The 22,111-nt window shown below is 39.9% G+C and overlaps 4 protein-coding genes across 5 annotated transcripts; 1 reads left to right on the top strand and 3 right to left on the bottom strand.

The window, feature by feature from the left end:
- Positions 1 to 2,723: 2,723 nt before the first annotated feature.
- LOC140363512 (uncharacterized) lies at positions 2,724 to 6,259 on the bottom strand. 2 transcript variants are annotated; one of them, XM_072450118.1, is made up of 5 exons: positions 6,138 to 6,259; positions 4,561 to 5,898; positions 3,569 to 3,635; positions 2,974 to 3,469; positions 2,724 to 2,886 (listed from the first exon to the last, which is right to left on the bottom strand). In XM_072450118.1, exons 1-5 carry the CDS (start codon positions 6,178 to 6,180, stop codon positions 2,776 to 2,778), a joined length of 2,055 nt encoding a protein of 684 aa, XP_072306219.1. In that variant the 5' UTR covers positions 6,181 to 6,259; the 3' UTR covers positions 2,724 to 2,775. The 2 variants fall into 2 exon arrangements, with proteins under 2 accessions (XP_072306219.1, XP_072306220.1); XM_072450119.1 differs by having other exon boundaries at positions 2,974 to 3,466.
- An 872-nt stretch (positions 6,260 to 7,131) lies between these two features.
- dnase1l1l (deoxyribonuclease I-like 1-like) lies at positions 7,132 to 11,262 on the bottom strand. The gene is made up of 9 exons (XM_072450120.1): positions 11,187 to 11,262; positions 10,966 to 11,116; positions 10,038 to 10,126; positions 9,858 to 9,944; positions 9,669 to 9,790; positions 9,307 to 9,419; positions 8,617 to 8,774; positions 7,427 to 7,523; positions 7,132 to 7,347 (listed from the first exon to the last, which is right to left on the bottom strand). The coding sequence occupies exons 2-9, from the start codon at positions 11,101 to 11,103 to the stop codon at positions 7,267 to 7,269; spliced, it is 885 nt and encodes a 294-aa protein (XP_072306221.1). The 5' UTR covers positions 11,104 to 11,116; positions 11,187 to 11,262; the 3' UTR covers positions 7,132 to 7,266.
- A 1,308-nt stretch (positions 11,263 to 12,570) lies between these two features.
- On the bottom strand, positions 12,571 to 17,739 carry traf3ip3 (TRAF3 interacting protein 3). The gene is made up of 14 exons (XM_072450117.1): positions 17,541 to 17,739; positions 16,413 to 16,804; positions 16,247 to 16,334; positions 16,059 to 16,167; positions 15,953 to 15,980; positions 15,828 to 15,857; positions 15,338 to 15,433; positions 14,606 to 14,677; positions 14,356 to 14,496; positions 13,960 to 14,097; positions 13,745 to 13,880; positions 13,521 to 13,666; positions 13,273 to 13,389; positions 12,571 to 12,885 (listed from the first exon to the last, which is right to left on the bottom strand). Exons 2-14 carry the CDS (start codon positions 16,788 to 16,790, stop codon positions 12,682 to 12,684), a joined length of 1,683 nt encoding a protein of 560 aa, XP_072306218.1. The 5' UTR covers positions 16,791 to 16,804; positions 17,541 to 17,739; the 3' UTR covers positions 12,571 to 12,681.
- Positions 17,740 to 19,138: 1,399 nt separating this feature from the next.
- On the top strand, positions 19,139 to 22,075 carry atp5pb (ATP synthase peripheral stalk-membrane subunit b). The gene is made up of 7 exons (XM_072450113.1): positions 19,139 to 19,280; positions 19,884 to 19,920; positions 20,002 to 20,147; positions 20,223 to 20,386; positions 20,499 to 20,624; positions 21,390 to 21,569; positions 21,828 to 22,075. The coding sequence occupies exons 1-7, from the start codon at positions 19,253 to 19,255 to the stop codon at positions 21,897 to 21,899; spliced, it is 753 nt and encodes a 250-aa protein (XP_072306214.1). The 5' UTR covers positions 19,139 to 19,252; the 3' UTR covers positions 21,900 to 22,075.
- Positions 22,076 to 22,111: the final 36 nt, after the last annotated feature.

Here is a 22,111-nt window from a genome sequence, read left to right as displayed (position 1 = left end):
TGTCACTTCATTGATGCTTTACTTATTCATGTATCAACAGAGTACGATATTAAATGTAACTCACTCATTTTGATATTCGCTTTCAGTCCATTCCGGTCTTGATCTCATATATGCCCCGCTGCAAAAATGATGTGGATATTATGTACTTGTACAGTAAAAGCCAATTAAATGTAGTATTTGTCAAACTGACCCGTCCCCAGCTGGTCCTGTTCTGACCTGAAATAATTTGCAGTAGTATTAATATGTTAAAGTAAATGTTCATTGGTTACAAGCACTTACAGGGGCCCGAGTCACGTATGTCACGACTTCCTCTTCTGAAATAAAATGCAAAGAGCGATGTTATAATGACATCATATTTTGGTGTTGTAGATTTCAGCTTTCCAACACTGATTTGCATTTGTGCTCGCAGTATTCTCTCGCACAGACTCATACAGTAGTTCCTTTAGTGATACTCGATTACTGCAAGGTTTTACAGTCTATGACATTTAGTGAGTCCATGAGAATCGTAATATTCCAAAAAATAATCAAGGCAAACAAAAAACACCACTAAGCTTATTGTCTTGAAAGGGATTCAGAAACCTCGGGTCAGTATTTTAGAAGTATGGAGGAACACAGTATTTAAAATGGAGCTCACATGAGTCGCTTTAACATTTGAGTTTTAGCTAATGAGGTGGTATAACTGACTGTTTTTACCCAATAAGGCGTTATAACTGACTGTTTTTACCCAATAAGGCGTTATAACTGACTGGTTTTACCAAATTAGGCGTTATAACTGACTGGTTTTACCCAATAAGGCGTTATAACTGACTGGTTTGACCCAATAAGGCGTTATAACTGACTGGTTTTACGCAATAAGGCGTTATAACTGACTGGTTTGACCCAATAAGGCGTTATAACTGACTGGTTTGACCCAATAAGGCGTTATAACTTACTGGTTTGACCCAGTAAGGCGTTATAACTTACTGGTTTGACCCAATAAGGCGTTATAACTGACTGGTTTGACCCAATAAGGCGTTATAACTGACTGGTTTGACCCAATAAGGCGTTATAACTGACTGGTTTGACCCAATAAGGCGTTATAACTGACTGGTTTGACCCAATAAGGCGTTATAACTGACTGGTTTGACCCAATAAGGCGTTATAACTTACTGGTTTGACCCAGTAAGGCGTTATAACTTACTGGTTTGACCCAATAAGGCGTTATAACTGACTGGTTTGACCCAATAAGGCGTTATAACTGACTGGTTTGACCCGATAAGGCGTTATAACTGACTGGTTTGACCCAATAAGGCGTTATAACTGACTGGTTTGACCCAATAAGGCGTTATAAGTGACTGGTTTTACCCTCTTCTCTGTAGTAAGTTTTGTCTGGTGAAGATCTCTTTGCTTTGGCCATGGCCTGTTGCGCTTTCTTCTCGTACAGTTTTCTGGTGGAGTCTAAACGGGGGAAAATGGGTTCAAATCCAAGTTGTTCAAACAGAAATAACCAACACATGAGTCACCAACTTCAGACGGACTCGAGCTAAACTCACCCACAATAGGGCCATGTTTGATCCCAAACTCATCGAGCAACGCGCAGAGTTCATCCGCGGTCATTTTCCCCAAGTCGGCCATGAGTGAATTTGAATCACTAATTAATATCAAGAGGATATTTCAGAAGTTTTCCTTCCGTCTTTCTTCTGCTATTTTCAGTTTATGTTGGTAAAATGAAAACACTTCTACTTGTCGCTCGTTTTGTGTCATGGAGTCGCCCGGGTGGAGTCGGAGCTTTGCTGTGACGCAGGCACCGCTCATGCGTCACAAAGGGTGAATGAAACAAGCGCCAGCTGTGTTCTTCTTCTGTGCGCGAGCCCCGCTTCAGCCGCCTATAAACCTCCAAACCGCACCACGTACCGCCATCTAGTGTACACATGTGTCACTACATACCGCCATCTAGTGTACAAATGTGTCACTACATACCGCCATCTAGTGTACAAATGTGTCACTACATACCGCCATCTAGTGTACAAATGTGTCACTACATACCGCTATCTAGTGTACTAATGTGTTTGTTAAAGGGAACGTTATGTTATTTATGTTATGTTATCACGTAATAAAAACACCATCTTCTGGCAGTTTTGCCTATGGACCTGATTCTACAATGCAAATGGTTTGCAATAGCAAATTGTTTTTCGAAGGACCAAGGCACACGTTTATTACTATGATGACAACATTTTGGGTCCCACAAAAGTTTCAATACATTGATAATGAAAAATATTTTATAATTGTTAATAAAGTGAAATACTGATGGATTTGAATCATTGTGACAAATAACATTGAGAATGTTTTACCAACATTGCTTTGCTAACATGTCTGAGGTACTGAACCAGAATTAAATTAGGACTAGACTGTTACCAAACAGGTCTAAACCAGGACTAACCTAGAATCCAAACGGGTCTAAAGCAGAATTATTCAAAGAATAAACCAAGACCAAACCAGGTCTAAACTGTGCTAAACCAACCATTTGAAAAATGGGTTGTGAGCTGGATTAAATCGCATGGAGGGCCTGATTTGGCCCCCACGCCTTATGTGTTATTGTATAATACTAAATACTTGGGGGAAAAACACATGCTATGTCTTTGTTTAATCAACATGAAACTGTAGCACCTTTTATTATGAACACAGGCTTCAGCAAAAAATTAACAATCAAATAAACATTCATATGTTTTGATATGTGGAAAAAATTGCAAAATTATTTTCTTTTTATTCAAATTCTATGAATAGCTTGTCTTTCGTTTAAAGGCCAAAATGAGGCCACTCTTCTGCCTCTGAGACCCACCAGAACATGATCAGTCCCATCGCAACGACCAAGAACAGGCTCAAAATCAACTTCAGCACCGAGACACACTGCAGGGAGAAACGGCACAGCATGAATGTCAAAGAAAACACTCCCAACAGGCCTAATAATGCAAACATGTTTCATGAAATGCTCACTCTGTGGTTTCTGTTGCAGGTTGGTTTGTTGGTGCTCGCTGTCATTTTGCCTGGTATTTCTGGAGGTGAATCTGTCAGAGTTAAGTCTTCAACCTCCAGAAGCTCTTGGGACGATAATAAAACAGCTTCATCTGAACCCGCGGATGGACATGTCTCAACATTATCAGTTTGGTCCTTGTCTTCCTCCTCTTCTTCCTCCTCCCGCTCCTTCTCCTCTTCTTCCTTCTCCCGCTCCTTCTCCTCTTCTTCCTCCTCCCGCTCCTTCTCCTCTTCTTCCTCCTCCCGCTCCTTCTCCTCTTTTTGCCCCTCTTCCTCTTCCTTCTCCTTCTCCTTTTCTTGCTCTTCCTCTTTCTTCTCCTTTTCTTGCTCCTCTTCTTCCTCTACCTCCTCTGTCTCCTCTTCTTGCTCCTCTTCTTCCTCCTCCTCTTCTGGCTCCTCTTCTTCCTCCTCCTCCTCTTCCTTCTCCTCATCTGAAGAATTGCAAAATTCTCCGCTGCTAAACGAGTGAATGCACGTTTTGTTCACAAGAGGTTTCACAAAATTGTATTGCATAAACTCCAAAGACAAATGTTGCACTTGATTTGAGCACACTCACCTATCTGTGTCATAATGGATGACCTGGGACAGTGTTTCCACACAAAACTGGACCTTTGTCTGTCTCTCTGAAACATTAGATGCATCCAAAATGTGGTTAAGAAAATTACACCGCTTAAAGTGCATATTTTTTATCAGTCAAGTAGCAATTTGTGAAGAAAAGTCGAAAAAAAAGGTTGAAAATTGCAAGAAGTCTCATCTTAAGAGCCACTTTTATCCACTGTCCATTAGCGCTGTGTGAGTTGTGTGGGGGTTTTGTGTGGGTTTTGTGTGTTGATATGTAAATAAAGTGGATTGGAAGAAGAATCTCTATCTTCATCATCAGTGGACAACATTCCATCCAAATTACAGAGACAATTTACGTGCGAGATAAGGAAAACACGCATTTAAGCATGGACAAGTGTTATCAAATGTCAAACTATTGTGTAAATTATCTGAACGTTGGCCCTTGTTTACATTATGGTTGCTAGGTAACGGTTATGCAATTTCCTTTGTCACATCTGCCCCAATTATAAGCTTCACCCAGATTGTCAAGCCAAAGAAAACGAGGTAAGACCTAGATATGTTAACTACAGTTTAGTTAAATAAGTAGTGTTTGGTGGAAGAAGTACTCCATTTTGTTATTGAAGTAAACGGACAGATACAGGAGCAATAAACAAAAACTAAAAACAGGTCAAATAAAAGTCAAAGTGTCACATTAAAAATATACTTGAGTTAAGTATTAAAGTAATTCACACTGATTTCCAAAGAATTTATGTAAAAACGTAGGTGTAAAATACTTTTACTTTTCAGTCCAGTTCAAAAATGTACTGGAGTTGAAAGTACAGGTACTTTACAAATGTAGTGACGTAAAAGTAAAACCTGTATTTCAGTAAAGTACAGATAACTACTAACTACTTTGTTACTTCCCACTAGTGCATATTCACTTTAATTTTGTAAATTAGAACGACAATAAGAAGTTTAAATTGTTTTTCTCACGTCTTATCAACTCACCTTCCTTACTGTCTCCGTCTTGCTCGTCATAAAATCTGTAAAAGGCCTGGATCCTGGCCTGCTCCTTCCTCCTCTCCTCCTCTTCGTCCTCCTCCATCTCCTCCTCCTCTGTCACATCATACACTTCTGCTTCATCGTCAAAGAAGAAACTATCATCCACTGACCCACTGCTCGAGGACACTGTGGCCAAACACGCCTCATCTCGACTCACGGTTGGAAGGTCTCGTTCTGTAGTCTCTGATTGGTTCTCCCAGGTCACGTTCAAGTCCGTCAAGCCTCTTGCACCTTCTTCAGCGTTACTCCAACTTTCAAGAGCGATATTGTCTCGATTTTCACTTAAATTTATATATTTATTCGTCATTTCTAATCTATCCAACTCTTCTTCGCCGCGCAACTCGCTGCTTCGATCAAAACAGTCGTCATTGTTCAGAAATGTGTCACCAGTTGCTGCACTTTCGTGTCCTGCGGCGTTCTCAGTCGTGCGATCGAGCGCCGATTCGAAGCTCCCTGGCCGGGCACTTCTCGCACCGTCGACATACTCACACGAAGAAAAGTCAGAGGGATAATCTGCGAAGCTCTCTCCGGCCTCTTGGTGCTCCTCTTCTGAAAAGTTTTCCAGCTCTACATCCTCGTTAAACTCTTCCATCCCGTCATATGAGATTTCCGGATATTCCAAAGTATATTCAACCTGGAAGAACGTTGTTTTTGTTGATTCCGTCTCATGTTCCTCCTCACTGCTTTCATCTTGTGTCGTCAACTTGCCTTTGTGTCCCTGAAGTGGGCCAAAATAGCCTTCCTCCTCTTCCTGGTGGCTGTCTTGTCCCACTGTCTCTAAAACGTCCCCAGGTTTCTCTTCAATATCACCTTCATCTTCTCTGCTCTCGTCTTCCGAGCTTGTGCAGTCCTCGAGTCTCACCTTGACCTTGAACTCTTCAGTATTTTTAGCACTGAATGTTCCCTGGGCATCGTCGCAAGGGTAAGTTGATGGAGTTTCCACAAAAGAGGCAATGTCTAAAGCGTTTTGAGACTGATTTCGTCCCGTTGCGTAAAACGCGTCATTGTCGTTACTGGTATGAGTTTGATCAATGCTGTTCTCAAGTTTCTCATTGATTTTGGCTTTGTTCTCTTCTTCTGGGCTTGAGTTTTTCTCTTTACTATTATATTCAGCATCCAATATCTCTTGGTCACTTTGATAAATAGATGCAGAAGCAATTTCCAACAAAGGAGAGAAGTCTTCCTGGTCTGCAGTGATGTCGTCTTGACTCAAAACGATACTATCCACTTTCAAATCGAGATTTTCGAAATCTTCATCGTCAGAAAATGAAGGAATAGAGCTTTCTGAAAGTACACATGCATTTACCATATTATGGATCAAGTACAATAACTAACAACTATTAAATATACTTCACATTTCAAGTTTGTATTGCATAAAAGAAAATAAAAAGATGTCTATTTATGCATTAGGATCTTTACAGTGAAAAAAATAATCCAAAATAAGGCAATCCTTCTTATTGTTTCAGTATTAAACCTTTGAAAAATATTGTATAAAAATGCATATTAACTCTAATTATTCTTACCTGAAAATGCATCACTGAGGAGCTCAGCAAAGTTTTTGTCCATGTTTAGAAATCAACAGAAAATGACAAATGCTGACATAAACATCACCATCTCACAAATGTTTCTTTGAAAGGAAGGGACCACAAACTGAGCTGTCGCAGGCACTTCCTGTCGACGAAAGGCTGCACCAGATAAAAGTCACTGCGCTCCAAAGCAGAATGATGTTCTGTGCTGTCTCGTGCAGCTTTGTGACCAAAACAAAGTGTCAAATATTGTTCATCGTTTGTGTTGCTCTAAAACAAGCTTAAAATGAAATGATCTCTGTTGTGGCTTCAGTTTCAGATGCAAAGTCTGCACACAAACAGTAGTTACACAGTAGTGTTGTAGTTCTACAGTGTTTGAGAGCAGAAAGACGCACGTCATCTGTTCTACTTCAGCTGTAGCAACCAACAAGGAGTGTACAAATGATAATAAACCTTTTTCTTTTTTTTTCTTCAAGAATGCAAGTCTGTAAATGAAAAGATGAGCAGAAAAGATGGGCATTTGGTTCTTATTGATATTTTGAATCATTTCTTGTTACTTGTGTTGTCACAATATAATACTAAGGAAAAAGCCAGATACAGTGGCTTTTTCTTTAATATTTTGATGCCACTCACTGTGTATTTTGTTTTTTAGATAAGAATTGTAAAGTAAAATAATTATTGTTTTCTTTCATTTTGCCACACAGTCGTAAACTTGGTCTGATAAAGATAAAGACCATTTAAAAACGATACTTTAAGCTTTGTATAGTTACAATACTTATTTTAGTGTTGATTTGTCTGACAACCATAGTCTGTATGGCCTGATGTTAAAGTTAAGAACATTTTTGTGCCTAGTAAGCCTTAAATGGCTGGAATGAGCTCCACCCATTTAGTTACTGCCGTGTTTTCATTGACACTGTGTTTTCTTATCTGATTCTTCAAACTGATTGTCAATAGTATCTTCTCAACCGCAATTAAAACCCGTCGACACTTGTTTCGCTGAATGGGTCATTTTAATGTAAATAACACCCGTCATTCATACTAATAAACAGCATAACACATGATGACACAGTGTAAATAAATAAATAAATATGTCCATGTAGAAGGGTCTTGTCTGGCGTGCTTTGGTTCACAGCTCGTGGCGAAGCAGGTATCGATGGTTGGGCTTCAGCTCCACCTCCACCGGGAAATGATCGCTCACGTCAAGAGCCTTTGGAAATGAAAACAGACCTTTAAGCACCGTGTTCCTCCAGAGCTAAATAAAGTAGATCATTTAACGGTAACTGCACCTCTTCCTCAGTGAGATGGAAGTTCTCCTTGAAGTTAAAGGGTTGAGCTGAACCCGGGACGATGCTGGAAATGATCTCCCGGCCGTGAACGATGATCCTGGAGGAACACATGGACGAAACAGACAATATTAGCTCAAGGAATCAATCGAGAAAAAGAAATGGATTAATGTTGAGTTATTGAACTTTAAAAATGCAAATGTTGTTTCTTAAACTTTGTTGTGTCTTATTACACCTTGTGCAACAAAGATTTACTTTTCAGTTCTGGTTTGTTCTAGCTTTTTATGTGTTTGCAATTGTGAACACACCTGAAGATGATATTTGGCTTTCTGAGAACAACCAGATCCAAACATGGACTTTAACAGGCCTAAATTAGAGCTCAACATGGGGCAAAAGGAGACTAAACCATGGACAAAGTAATTCTAAATAATGATTAAACCAAGGAGTACAAAAAAAAAATTATCTACCTTCAAAACTGCACTGTACTAAACTTTGATAAATACTGACCTGACTATAATGTACTGCTTGTCTTTAATAGTATTTTTGAGACTTAAAACAGCAGAATGAGACCACATTACATGGCAACTTTCCCCTTTTGTAATGTTCTGTCCTGTGATCTTGACTTTAACCTTTTCTTATCCATTATCACATTTTTATAGTTGATATTCAAGGATTTTCTGGATTATCTACAAACTGTAACAAATACCATGTTCTGGGACGATATGTATAATATAATAAGTATATCTGGTTAATGTAATATCAAAGGCACAATTAGAAGTAACTGATTGGCTTTTTTATGATCACATTTTTAAGGAGGGCTTTGCATGTTCTGGAGATTTTACTGGTTATAAATAAAGGTAAAGTCTGTTTGAACTATCAAAAGGGATAAAATATTTAAAAATGCAAATGTTGCTTCTTAAACTTTGTTGCTTCATATTAACTTGTGTCTTACACCTTGAAGATTTATTTTTGTGAATTGTGGGGGGGGGAAATTGCCTGACTAATTGAAAAAAGAATCACTCATTGACTAAAGCAATAATTGGTTGTGTCTGTATTTAATCCCTACACATTTTTTCATTCATCTTTTCTCAGTTGAAAAGAGAGCTAAGTTATTTCAAACTGGTTCTATGACAACACGATAGAGGAATTGTTAAAGAGAACATAAATAACACACGTGTCCTCTGAGCACTGACCGGTCATAGGCGCAGTGTGTTTTCTCTCTCACAGTCGTGTCCTGCTCGTCCCCGATGAGCCACTGGAACCTGGAGTCGCCCCTCAGCCTCACGCTCCTCCAGCCCTTCTGCGTGACGTAGTGACAGGCAGCGTTCAGGTCGCCCAAAATCATCACGTTCTGACACACACATGAGGTAAATATGAAAAAAAGTATAAGTTAAGTGTATTTTAATAATAAGTTTGCAGATTTGCGTGCTTTTATAGGGCTGGACCATGTATTGGTGTTAATACCTTAAACCAGGTGTGTGAAAACTTTTTTCAGGGAGGGCCGCATTTTGAAACTTGTATGGGACACAAACAACCCAATCGAATTTGAAAGTGAATCCTTCAAAATTTTGCATTTGACATAGTTTCGATGAGCCTCCACACCTTTAATACTACTTGGGACACGAATGACAGGTTGTTATAACATCAAAAAGCTTGAATTTGTCCAATTTTACAGTAAAAGGTACTACTTTTTGTTGTTTGGACCAAGCTGGAGGGCCGGCAAAAATTGGTCTGAGGGCCGTAGTTTGGGCATGCCTGCCTTAAACTAAAGCAGTTGAGTGGGTCTTGTTGCTAGATTTTAAAATATTGTTATGGATATCTGCAAATATTAGTTATTGGCTACAACAAATATCAATATTGGTTGGCAAAATTGTGGCACTTACTTCAGTTTTCCATTTCTTGTAAATGCCTTTGAACACGGTGTACAGCTCGTCCATCTCCTTCATGGCATTTTTGGGACATGTGTGTTGACCAATCAGAATCAAGTCTTTCATTACTGTAAAAAAGAAAAGATAAAAGAAGATAAAAGATTAAGATAAAACACTAAAACTCAAACATGTTTATGCATGCTATTTCCATGACCCAATATGTCACTAGACCCAGAGATACTTGAACTCTATAAATATATATAATAAATATCAATACATTTCAATAAGCCTTGAAACACTTTTTTTGTCCTGTAGCTAGTTTAAGTAAATGTAGCTGTCTCACGATGAGTAAAAGTATGTATATTTCTTTGTCTCACGTGTTGTTGGGGAGTGAAAGCGGGCGATGAACGGCTCTCTGGAGAACACCTCTGTCTCATTGGTGCCGTCTCGTTCTTGTTTGGGATACTGATAATGATCCTTTAGCTTCAGCACATTATCTCTGTACACAAAAAGCAGTGTTACAACCTTTCTGAGTCAGTCCAGTCTGTTTGAATGAACTGTGTTACCTGTAAATGTAGACGTACTGCTCCTTGTACGTTTTCCTCCCGAGACGCTCACTTTGTAAACATGAGTAGGAGTTTGACTTGTCGTATCTTCAGACAAACAAACAAGCAAACAGACATTGAGGTGAGGTGTACAGTTAAAATGTAAGAATGGCACTTTATTTGGAGGGCAATGACTCATACCGGTTCAGGTTTTTAATCAGAGCTTGTATGGCTTCTCCTTTTGAGTCTCTGACCTCCTGGATCAGACTCAGGTCACACCGAGAGATGATCTGAGTGGAAAGAAATACATTGGTGTTATGTAGCAATTAGTACAGTAGTTTTAATAATGCTGCTGCAGAAGGTAGAAGTATAAACCATGGTGTTATCAGCAACAAAATCTTCTTTGATTACATAACTTCAACTTTGAGACCTGTGAAAAGGCACATTTTCACTGCAAGTACCTCCCAATGATGCATTAACACTTGTTGTTATTTGGTCCTAAATTGAGCTCATTTTAGTCCTGATGTGGCCTTGGTTTGGTCCTGTTCTGGTTCAGGTTTACTCTCAGGTTCAGTTCTGGCTTGGTCCCAGTTTTTATGTGTTGAATTTGCGAATGTGACAAAACACACCTGAAGATGATATTTGGCTTTCTGAGAACAACCAGATCCAAACATGGACTTTAACAGGCCTAAATTAGAGCTCAACATGGGGCAAAAGGAGACTAAGCCATGGATAAAGCAATTCTAAATAATGATTAAACCAAAGGAGTACAAAAACATTATCATCTACCTTTAAAACTGTACTGTACTAAACTTTGAGAAATACTGACCTGACTATAATGTACTGCTTGTCTTTAATAGTATTTTTGAGACTTAAAACAGCGGAGTCAGACCACATTACATTGCAACTTTACAATCATGTATGGACTTCCCCTTTTGTAATGTTCTGTCCTGTGATCTTGACTTTAACCTTTCTTATCACTTTCAGGTGGTATTCATAGATTTCATTTCATAAGGGCCATTTACAGAAATTTTCCCTCATGTAAAAGATTAACATTTATTCGTTAATTGTTATGACACCGATCTACATTTCCCATCACTCTGAAACCCACAGATAGACAGGGACAAACCTTGAGTAAGATGCTCATGACCTTCTTGTTGTTCGCCTTGGCCTCTCCAAAGCTCTGTACGTTGAAGGCACATATTTTCAGACCGAGCGCGGCGTCGGACAAACACAGCCCCAAAACCAGCAGCACCAGCGTCCTCATCTCGCATCTTGGTCTGTCAAAGTCAGAATATTTAGCAAGTTCCCTTAAGTGGTGAGACGTGCCACAGGAAGCTCTGAACTCACCCGGTCTGCTCTTTTTTAGTTTGACTTTGACATACACCCTGTGGAAGTGAGGGAACATTTCTCTTTGAATGGTCGTGGAGATTCAGGTAAACGCCGACTGTGGGCGTGATGTGCTGATGCAGAGCGATGAGACAACAGGGCTGCATCTGGAACGGGACAGGACAATAGAGAGACAGAGAGAGGGCAGGGGGGAAAGTTTGAGTGCAGCAGACAATGGGACAGCCCAGAAGAGTGATTCGCGAATGTTTGAAAATGTTTGGCAAATTATTGGACACACGTCTAGAAATATGAAGCCATTGAAATGAGGGTAAGGTTCATTAGCAGGCTTAGATCATGCTTTAGTGTGAAATATTGGTAAAAAACAGTGTCTTTCAATAAGTAAGACACATTTGTTTTATTGGTCATTAGTTCTTCTTAGTGAAAGGAAAATACATAATAGATACATATTTAAACTTTTTTCAGAAGATTTAGTGTAACTTTGTGGCATTTTTGGGGCACTGCAGAAGTGATAATCCTTATCTTAAAGTTAATAGGGAAGGTAAGTAAGTAAGTAAGTAAATTTTATTTATATAGCACCTTTCACAGACAGAAGGGACCTGACCATTTAAAGCTCTAAAAGTCAGAACTAGAATTTTAAACTGTATCCGGTAGGAGACCGGCTCCAGTGAAGGGCTCTGAGGGTGAAATGTGGGCCCTTCTATTTGTGCGAGTTAAGCTCCTCTCTGCAGAGTTCTGGACCAGCTGCAGACGAAAGAGTTCCTTCTTGTTAAGACAGGAAAACAAGCTATTACAATAGTCTAAACGTGAAGACAGAAAAGCGTGTAAATATTGGTATAACAAAAGAAATGTCGTTGTGTCCTCAGGCACTTAACCCACATTGCCTAGTAAAGTGCTATATACATGGTAGTAGTAATAGTTGTTATAATAATCATAATGATGATAATAAAAATAATTAGAAGAACCATTCTATTGTGATTTGAGATCACACCATTAATTCCCAGCAAACGTTCCATTAGAGGTGGGAGATATTTTGATAAATGGATATTTTTGCCATTTTTGTTTTGGAGATATGCAAAATTTGAATATAGCCTACAATGTCAACAATTAAAACTATTAAAAATTAGAAACTTCTTCTGAAATCTTCCAAAAATATGGTATAAAATGATATTTCTGACCTTTTGTGAATACTTTTATGGTCCATTCACATTTTGTGCTAAACTTGAACCTCAACCAACAATTACAGGCACATTCAGAACAATCCTGATGCTTAATCCTAATATCATGATCAAATATCCCCTCAAACACATTTCATCACTAACTGTCCTAAAAAGTAATCACACACAACTCATGTTAAAATAGTTTCACTTGTATTCAAAATATACAAAAGTACATTACAAAAGAGTGACATCAGATAACTATTACAAAAGATTCAAGTACGGTACCTACAAACACAATGCACACAAAATATAAAGATTCTAAAATTAAATAATAAACTTCATACAGGTCTAAAACAGCTGGCGTGTCGCGGGGAAGACATCTTTATCAGATAGTCCTTGATCCTGGTCTCCACGTCGGAGTAAAGATCCCGAAGCTGCTCTCTGAACGGAGGATAACGCAACCATAACCAGCCGCCCACCACAGCCAGAGCCAAGACCACCAGGAGGCCCAGACACCAGCCCAGCCAGGAACAGCCACTCGCCTGCACAAAGAGAGGCAGGAGAACCTCAATATAACATGTTTATGAAGGGTAAAAAAGCTGAGTTTTACATGCAACTACATTCTATTGGTAGTTTTTAGTCCCTAGAGTGTTTTAGAAATGGTTTTCCTTATAGATTACATGGTATTTTCAGAAGAAAGTACGTATTAAAGACACAATAATGGAATCAATAAATACATTAATAATCTTATCTTGTAAATCTGTCATCTGCAACACAAAAATGAGCCTCAGGTGTAGAAGCGAGGACGGTAAACGTGGGAGGATTGTTACACCAAACGAACCAACCAAATAACAATCAAAACGATTGACTAATAACAATTCAAGCCCTTTATGATAACATTGAACTTCCAAATGCTTCTGTGCACTGACCGTTGCCCGAGGACGGGGGCTGAGCTGCCGGAGCTGCTCTCTGCACTGGGACAAGCGAGTCTGTGTGGACTGACACTCCTGCTCCATGGCACTCATCTCCGTCTGCAGCTCCTCGCACTAAAATAGGACAAAATAATGCACTCAAGACTTGACTTTTATCCAATGTCTGTATCAATAACAGTTTGTCTTTTGTAAGCGCTTCTTGTTTATGTGTCATAGCATACATTTGGCTTCATAGGCTCGTTTACCTCTTTTTCTTTCAGTTGAAGTTTCTCTAAAGTGCGCTGTAGCTGCTCTTCGACCTCGGACGACCCCTCCACTTTTAGACACTTCTCGGTTTCTACTGCCGTCAAAATCTGCTGCATCAGGACGTCTTCAGTCTCGCCGCTGCCATCTTTAAAACACACATGAAAAACACAAATCTGCACTAGATGTATTCGGCGTAAATGTATTATAACGCAGAAACACTGACCTCTAATATTTTGCATTTCCTCTCTCAGTGCATCGTGGTCCTCTTGTAGCAGACAGATGTTGTACTGTAGCTCCTGGCTGTGCTGCTTCAGTGAGACTAGCTCTTTCCTCAGCGCTGCCTCTCTGATCCGGGACAGCTGCAGGGCAAACACACACACACACACGTGCTCCTTTTTGGACCAAATTCCCCACCGTCTGCCCCTCCTGGACATGTACCTCCAGCTGGTTGTGCAGTTGCAGCAGTTGATCGTTGCTCTGGTTGTGTTTCTGTGCGAGCTGCTCGGAGCTCAGTTTGACTTCTTCGTGGAGACGCTGCCATCGCTGTGCCTCCGTCTGCGCCGCGTTCAGAGCCTCCTGCGAGACACGGCAGAATCAAGAGGGACTCCAGACTCTAGATCTGATATATCAGTCCTCTAGCCTGACAAGACTTTCTACTGTTTGTTTGAACATTAGAGTTAAATGCCCACAGTACAGTAATAATGGATATGAAGTAAATGGACTCTGGTAGTTGGTGGAATAGATTGTTTACAATAGTTGACAGTTTTCTCTCCTGGTTTTACATTTACTACACTATTTTACTAGTTCAGCTGCTGTTGTCGTTGGTGTTTATACCTGGAGTGTGTCTGCTTTGGTCACAGCCTCACTTTTCTCCTGTGTGGCTTTCTGCAAAGCGATAACTGCTTTGTCTTCATAAACCAACTTCTGCCTCTCCATTTGCAAGAGCAGTTTCTTCACAGCATTATTTGGAAACTTCTGTAAAATATAAAATAAGTGACAAATGACACCGAATTCACCTGGGCTAAAATGTTGTTGAACCTGAATATTGGCTCGTATGGATGATTTGTGCTGCAGCGGCTCTTACCTGCAGACAGACGTGCAGCTGTGCCTCCAGAGCCCGGATCTTGTTTCTCAGCAGGTCTTCGCTGCAGTGCGTCTGTGTGGGTCACAAAGGAAATGGTGTTTGTTCTTTGAGTGCTGCACACGCAAACATCTGAAGCTACAGTTGGGGAAACCAGTTAGTACCAACAATTATTCTAACATTTAATACAATCTTAGTACCTTCCCAAAAAAGTAACTTACTGGTAAATGAAATACAGGCCCATAGAGGTGCATGGTTATGTTAAATTATGTGTAGTTGTTATGGTATATATATATATTTTTTAACCTTTATTTAGACCTCTTATTCAAGGATGATCTGTATATAGTGCACTGTAAAGTCAAAAACAATAGAAACATTTACATTTACATGAGATACATTACATTTGGGGTTAAATTACAGTTTACAGTTACATTTAAACCCTGAAATTAGGGCATCTATGGTGGTATTATGCATGTATATATAATGAAGTCAGGAAACACCTTATACTGAGCATTGAGAAGCCTCGCCCTTCTGTTTTAAGAATGACAGCTCGCTCTTCTGCTGCAGAGCGGAAAAAGGAAGCCTCAAAACCACACAGTGCACAGGCCTCACACTTGCCTGTATGAAACTCATTTAATCAAGCTGAAGAAGTGCTAAACAATGAGTGGTACTAATTTGTCCTCATAAAATGGGAAATACACCTTTATTATGGAGAAACTGTTGTGTGAGACTCACCGTCCATATTTTATCAGAGGAGTTCACGAGGTCATTGGTGCTCTCCTGGAGAAGCGCCAGCTTCTTCTTTAAGATCTGCTCGCGCCAAAGGGCCTCCTGAAAAACAGCATACAAACATCTGTTTCTATGCTCATTTGCTCCTCAACTTTGGATCAAACAAATGTAATTGTATATAATCAAATACAAGTAGATCTTATTATATGTGGCAACAACATGGTTATACGTAATAAGATAATGTTGTGAGAAAAATATGTTGTTTTTCCTTGCTCCAGTGGTTAAGGTACGGAAGTGTAGAACTGTCACTGAGGCATAAACAGTTTCAGGCCAAAACAAGAAAGTGTGAAGTTAAAATGAGAACATTTACACGTTATAACAAGTAAAATTTCAAGCTAATTTGTTTTGGTTTAAATAAAAATCAATCACGTTTGCGCCACAGTTACAGTTCTACATTTCTGTATCAAAGCAAGTATACATCTTGGAGAATGTTTACCTGTAAGTAGTCTGCTAACTTCTGTAGATCCTAATTTGCAAGAAAAGAGAAAGTTTTAATTTGAAACTTGTAATCAGAATATTCAAATAAACCTGCTTACAGTAAGTTAGCTTAGCATCACTTACTGTTTCCCTGACCGTGACAGAGCCAGACCTGCACATACAAAAATACAAATTCACACATGATTCAAATGTTTTCTGCATAATCTCTCATCTCGGCCTTCACACTCACTCTGTCTGTACACTGGCCTCTCTCAGCACCTTCTTCACTTGAATAAACTCACTTTGTTGAGTCAGTTTTTGTTGTTCCGATTGAACGGTATGTACACGTGTGGTTCGCACTTGAACAGAAGAAAGCTGATTAGTAAAACATAAATAACACAGTGTTTAACTGGTAAACAAAGACACAGTATGACTTACGATTCAATGTGCTTTTCCCTTTCAGCACCTGGTGGTCTTGGCTTTGTGATGTAGAGGCGTGCTTTGAAGGCTCTGACCACGATGAAGACTAAAGAGCAATAATATCCCAATAATGAATGTGCAACAACTACATTTACGTCAAACAACGATATGTTGAATAATTTACCCATTTACTGGAGCTAGGAGAGTCACTCAAATGCCTTTCCAGGATTATAACTGGACGTCTATTCGAAGAGGGACTGGATTGTTCTATGTTCACAGTCTCCGAACGTCTATTCTTAAATATTCTTCTTTTCTCAGTAGGTCTCTCGGCCAACTTTGAGCCGCACATTTCTGGACTCACAGATCTTCTCTTCAGAAACTCCACTTGCCTCTTTTCTTTGAGCTCATTCTTTATTGATTTTGTGTCAAACTCTCGCGTCGGGCTCCTGCAGGACGTGCTGTTGTTTTTGCCTCTCAAGTATTCGTGCTGCTCTGCCCGAACCAGGGATTTCTCTTCAAAGTTTAATGCAGACAGCTGGACTTTAGGGGGAACAGCGTCCATTGCAGCTCCATGAACTAAAAAGAAGATCAAATAAACTTGTCTCTATAACACAAGAAAGAGTGCTACTGCTGCAAATAGAAAGGGTGTATTCTTAGTGTGCACAATATAACTAAATCATGAATGAATTGTGAATAAACTTGATTTTATGGTACATGGTTAGGGTTTATATTAAAGGCAGCGATCAAAATATTAACTTAAATATGAGTTTATCTCAGAGAGGACAAGTACAGGTCTGTTCTTGGCCAACACATTTTAATTTCAGAGCAGGTTTAATTAATGTGGATCTGAACACAAAAAGTACATCTCAATTATTAGAGATGCAAAACCGCTCAGACTTAATTGATCTTTTATAGTACAGCTATTGTACGGATATACACCAAATGCAATGTAGTTTTCGATCTAATTAAAATAATAATAAAAAGATGTAGGCTGAGAACATGTGTACACTTGTTCAGTCAAGGAGATGAGAGAAAAATCGCACTTCTCTGTATCCTCTTGATTCAGCTTATCACAAATGTTTTTCTTGTACTAATTTCTGGTTTGTACCAAATGAGCAGAGCAAAAGGCCGTGTTGCTTGTGGTTCACAAATGCATATTACAATAGTTATGTGCAAAGTGCAGAATTAGAGGCAGCAACTCAAGGGCTTGGAGACCAACTGCCTTTTCATTCTTCGGTTATTGAAGGCGGGAAAGATAATTGTGCAAGTCTGAAAACACTATACTATTTGTACAATGACAGTAGACACTTACCTACTGCTCCCTGTCAAGAGTGCAGGGGACACTTCACAGTCCTGAAGCAGCCATCCATTTTGTCACTCTCTCAAAGTTGTGTCTGTTTCACATGTAGCTTGTTCTGTTGTGCGTAAATTTACAGGAAGTCGAGTGAACCACAGCGTCATATGTTCCTCTATCTCAACAGCCACTCGCTCAGGGCTGATGCCATGCTCGGGTGGGCCCCAAGATTACACCCAGACCCAGGCCACCTCATTGAAGTCTGCAGAAAAAAAGCACATTAGTGGGATGAGCCAGAGCTGTGGTTGCATTTTGGAAATTTAATTGAGGTTTTCTATTAATGTAAGCTTCTATTTGTGGTCAGCACATCATCAATGTATGCTTTTCAATGAACTGCTAGAAGATGTTCATAGAAGAAAGGCCATAAAGTTATCATTTAAATATGATCTATAACATTTGATGATGTGTATCTTGATAAACTCTTCATAATTTACAGCAGTGATTCATGGTTGGGGACCATGGTAGAAACACAAGCACCTCTTTGAGGGCCGCACAAATGACACAATAAAATACATTATGTGAATGGGCCCAGGTTCCCATTGAGTTCAAAACAGTGAAGAACCCCTGCTCAACAGCAAAGAACCCTGCTCAACAGTTAAGAACCCCTGCTCAACAGTAAAGAACCCTGCTCAACAGTTAAGAACCCCTGCTCAACAGTTAAGAACCCTGCTCAACAGTTAAGAACCCCTGCTCAACAGTAAAGAACCCTGCTCAACAGTTAAGAACCCTGCTCAACAGTTAAGAACCCCTGCTCAACAGTTAAGAACCCCTGCTCAACAGTTAAGAACCCTGCTCAATAGTTAAGAACCCCTGCTCAACAGTTAAGAACCCTGCTCAACAGTTAAGAACCCTGCTCAACAGTTAAGAACCCCTGCTCAACAGTTAAGAACCCTGCTCAACAGTTAAGAACCCTGCTCAACAGTTAAGAACCCCTGCTCAACAGTTAAGAACCCTGCTCAACAGTTAAGAACCCCTGCTCAACAGTTAAGAACCCCTGCTCAACAGTTAAGAACCCTGCTCAACAGTTAAGAACCCCTGCTCAACAGTTAAGAACCCCTGCTCAACAGTTAAGAACCACTGCTCAACAGTATCCTACCTGTAGCCAGGGAATCCTGCAAAAAGACTGGGAACAATCAGCAGTATCAAGACAATCAATCACACATAAAAATAAATCACTGTAATAGACAACACTATGTTTGTGCTTTCTCAACTTTACAACTAGCCAACTTTAAAATGCATTAATCTAAATACAATGTATACAGAAGATTTAAATACACATGTTGTATGGCGTACCTTTCTGCGATGTCAAGTAACAGCACACTGAAACTAACTTCTGTATTCTCCACGTGAATTTTTAAACTTTAAAAAAAAATCTTGGACACTAAATACAACCACTTAATACATACAATTACAGAAACATAACACGCAAGAACTTTGTCATCCTATGTCATAAAAAAGAATAAGCCTTCCATGTGGCCTGCACGTACTTGACCCGGTGTCGCTGTTCATTTGTCAAACACTGCCACCAAGCGGACATGTCGAGAACAGCCTGTTGAGTTCTCTTCTCGCGATACTTTGAGGCGGTGTGTGGAGTGTCCGCCATCTTTGAGGCTCAGTGGAAGGGCACGAAAGGCCGAAACACTGGTGCCCTGTCAAACTCATCCTCCAAAATGCTGTCCAGGCTCGTGTTCGTCTCAGGTAATGCATATTTCTGTACTCTTGTAGTGTATTAATTTACATTACTTGACCGTGGTTTCCTGTGAAATAAAAGTGTTAGTGTTAGTGTGGACTTGAAGGGTAAACTGAAGGCCACTCATTGAAAGGAAACATGCTATGCTAACTTCCAGAAAGCAGCTTACATGCGCCTATAATAATACCATCGCACACATGCACCCAAACTAGGCAGATATTATTACGTGTGAAGTATTACAAGTGCAGTTGTTGCAGACCGTAGCAAACCGATGATACTGTGGCTAACTGAGGGTCTGCAAATGTCACCTTATGAGAGACTCCGATCGAACATAATGTCTTCAGCACCTGTCACCGGGTTTAGGGGACATTTTAGAGTGAATATTAGTTTATTCAATAGTTCAAAGACTTATGTTCCTTCCATGTAATTCCCCGTAACTGTCATATTATCACTTTTGTTTGCATTCAAAACTTAAACCCTTCAAAGTCACCCTTTCCAATCTTACAAACTGCAGTAGATTTCAGCATGTCTTGTCTAGTAGGTTGTGCAGCAGAGTTGACCAAACATATGCACAGATATTTGCCCTCATGTTTGCCCTCTGTTGTTTACAGCTAATGCCCTGAAAGGCAGTGGTCCCATGGGTGCTGGGTAAGTGTCTTGTACCATTTGTGTGTGTGTGTTGTCTGATGTGACATCATGTCGTTTATGTTGTGTGGTTGTTGTCTGCAGTCTGGTCCAGGCCTCCCGCTCCCTGCAAACCTCCTCCCAGAGTCTGGCCCCGGTGCCTCCACTGCCTGAGAAAGGAGGCAAAACTCGCCATGGCATCATCCCAGAGGAGCTGTTCCAGATTCTGTACCCCAAAACAGGAGTCACAGGTCTGAAGATGACTGCTATTGCCTGCAGATAAATGTTTCCATCACTTTTGTTAAATTATGTTTTTGTTTTTCCAGGCCCTTACATGCTTGGCACTGGCCTCCTCGTCTACATGCTTTCCAAGGAAATCTATGTCATCAACCAGGAGACCTTTGTCGCAGCCTCCATAGGAGCCGTTTTGATCTACGGCATCAAAAAATTTGGCCCAGATGTTGCTGCGTTTGCAGACAAACTCAATGAGGCATGGATATTTTTGTTCTTTCTTCATTACTTTCTTTCAGGAGCCATACTGCAGAAATGTTCCCCAATGTGGCGGTTAGCTCTATATTATAATGTTCTTTGTGGTTTTGCAGGAAAAAGTGGCCAAGGCTCAGGAGGTGAAGGATCTGGCCGTGAGCAGCTTGACCCAGGCTATTGAGGATGAGAAGAAGGAGCAGTGGAGAGCAGAGGGACGGTCGATGCTCTTTGACGCCAAGAGGGTAAAACATACAGAAAATCTGAAAGGAACACATGTTTTACCATTTTAAGAGTTGTAATGTATTTTCATTTGTCAATTAATAACTGTCTGAAAGATTTTGAGCCGCAAATCTACACAAGAGCCACATACATTCATATTTTGGCTTTTCGAGTATTACCAGATCCAAGCCAGGTCTTTCAAAGAGCAATTTATAAGGGCTAAACCAAGTCTCTAATAGGACTACAACTGCTGCAGTGATTACAACCAAGACCTTAACCAGAGGACGACAGAATTGTGACTAAAATGAGCAAATGCCAAACTGTGAGCTTGGATATAACCTGAAGAAACTTTCGTTCCACCAGTTTGAGGAACACTGCTGTTGTATATTCAAGGCATGGCTCCAAACAGGAAGTAAAATGATAAACAAACTAAATTATAAATAAACTGGAGAAAATTGGGAAGATTTATAAAAAAAATCTTCTATGTTGACTACATTTTTGTGACCTGTCATATGCACTTTGCCTGTCATTTTGAACACTGGTAAAATGTCACAGGTACAAATGGTTACTATAAACCCATTTCCATAATTAAATCTTAATTTTGTGCTGGTCATTTGGGATTCTTTTTGTTTCATAGTAAAATGTCAGAACAGAATCAGTCGGGTTACATAATGATGGACATCGTGACAAATGTTGACTGCATTCAATAATCTAATATACATGTGGTGGACCCATTATTCAAGAAATGCTCAAATAAAAATCTTCTGTTCCCCTCTAATGTGCTGCAGAACAACGTGGCGATGATCTTGGAGACTAACTTCAGGGAGAGACTACACATGGTGACGCACGAGGTGAAGAGGCGGCTGGATTATCAGGTCTCCCTCCAGGCCCTGCACCGCCGCATGGAGCAGGAGCACATGATCAACTGGATCGAGAAGAGCGTCGTCGGCAGCCTCACACCACAGCAGGTCCTCACCTCACACTCCATATTTACTTTTAAAATATAAGGCCAGGTTGGAATATAGTATTTATTTACAGGGTATGTCAAAGTTTGTAGCTTTTTGTAAAAAAATTGAAAAATAGCAGCTTGTTTTTATGATTTTAGAATTGATTAATTTCATTGATGAACCTTAATGCCCTTTATAATGTAACAATCGTCCCATTCTTTTATACCAACTTTATATCAAACCAGTATATTAACTAAAGACTTTTCCATGATCTTTCAGGAGAAGGCGAGCATTGCCAAGTGCATCACAGACCTGAAGGCTCTGGCTAAGGCTAAACAGGCCACGGCCTAAACTCCACTCTTCAAAGAAGATGGATTATTCCCACACAACGACCGAAAGGAGACGCTCACATTTTACTTTTCCTTCAACTAGAGAAGTTCCTTTTTAGTGTCTCTGTGAATATTATGGGTGTGTACAGTATTTACACGTCAGACAATGGTAAAATAAATGAATCTCTTATTGAAAAATGTCTTGTTTCTGTGTTATTGTTTTGAATTGTTGTT

The sequence above is a fragment of the Eucyclogobius newberryi genome, unplaced genomic scaffold, assembly GCF_026437365.1.
Source record: "Eucyclogobius newberryi isolate DKJ021-1_F unplaced genomic scaffold, fEucNew1.0.hap1 SCAF_17, whole genome shotgun sequence".
NCBI lineage: Eukaryota > Metazoa > Chordata > Actinopteri > Gobiiformes > Gobiidae > Eucyclogobius > Eucyclogobius newberryi.
This window is presented reverse-complemented; position numbering and strand designations above follow the sequence as displayed.

Bases quoted from the DNA above. Each gene is read 5' to 3' on its own strand.
- LOC140363512 (XM_072450118.1), bottom strand. From the start codon at position 6,180: ATGGACAAAAACTTTGCTGAGCTCCTCAGTGATGCATTTTCAG. The intron at 3,636-4,560 runs GTGAGTTGATAA...CTAATGTTTCAG, and splicing joins AGACGGAGACAGTAAGGAAG to AGAGACAGACAAAGGTCCAG. The intron at 2,887-2,973 runs GTGAGCATTTCA...TTCTCCCTGCAG, and splicing joins CCTGCAACAGAAACCACAGA to TGTGTCTCGGTGCTGAAGTT.
- dnase1l1l (XM_072450120.1), bottom strand. From the start codon at position 11,103: ATGAGGACGCTGGTGCTGCTGGTTTTGGGGCTGTGTTTGTCCGACGCC. The intron at 9,945-10,037 runs GTATGAGTCATT...GTTTGTCTGAAG, and splicing joins CTGATTAAAAACCTGAACCG to ATACGACAAGTCAAACTCCT. The intron at 7,524-8,616 runs GTCAGTGCTCAG...GTGTTCCTCCAG, and splicing joins ACACACTGCGCCTATGACCG to GATCATCGTTCACGGCCGGG.
- traf3ip3 (XM_072450117.1), bottom strand. From the start codon at position 16,790: ATGGACGCTGTTCCCCCTAAAGTCCAGCTGTCTGCATTAAACTTTGAA. The intron at 15,434-15,827 runs GTAAACATTCTC...GCTGTTTTTCAG, and splicing joins AGTTAGCAGACTACTTACAG to GAGGCCCTTTGGCGCGAGCA. The intron at 13,881-13,959 runs GTACATGTCCAG...TTTGCCCTGCAG, and splicing joins AACTGCACAACCAGCTGGAG to CTGTCCCGGATCAGAGAGGC.
- atp5pb (XM_072450113.1), top strand. From the start codon at position 19,253: ATGCTGTCCAGGCTCGTGTTCGTCTCAG. The intron at 19,921-20,001 runs GTAAGTGTCTTG...TGTTGTCTGCAG, and splicing joins AGTGGTCCCATGGGTGCTGG to TCTGGTCCAGGCCTCCCGCT. The intron at 20,625-21,389 runs GTAAAACATACA...AATGTGCTGCAG, and splicing joins TGCTCTTTGACGCCAAGAGG to AACAACGTGGCGATGATCTT.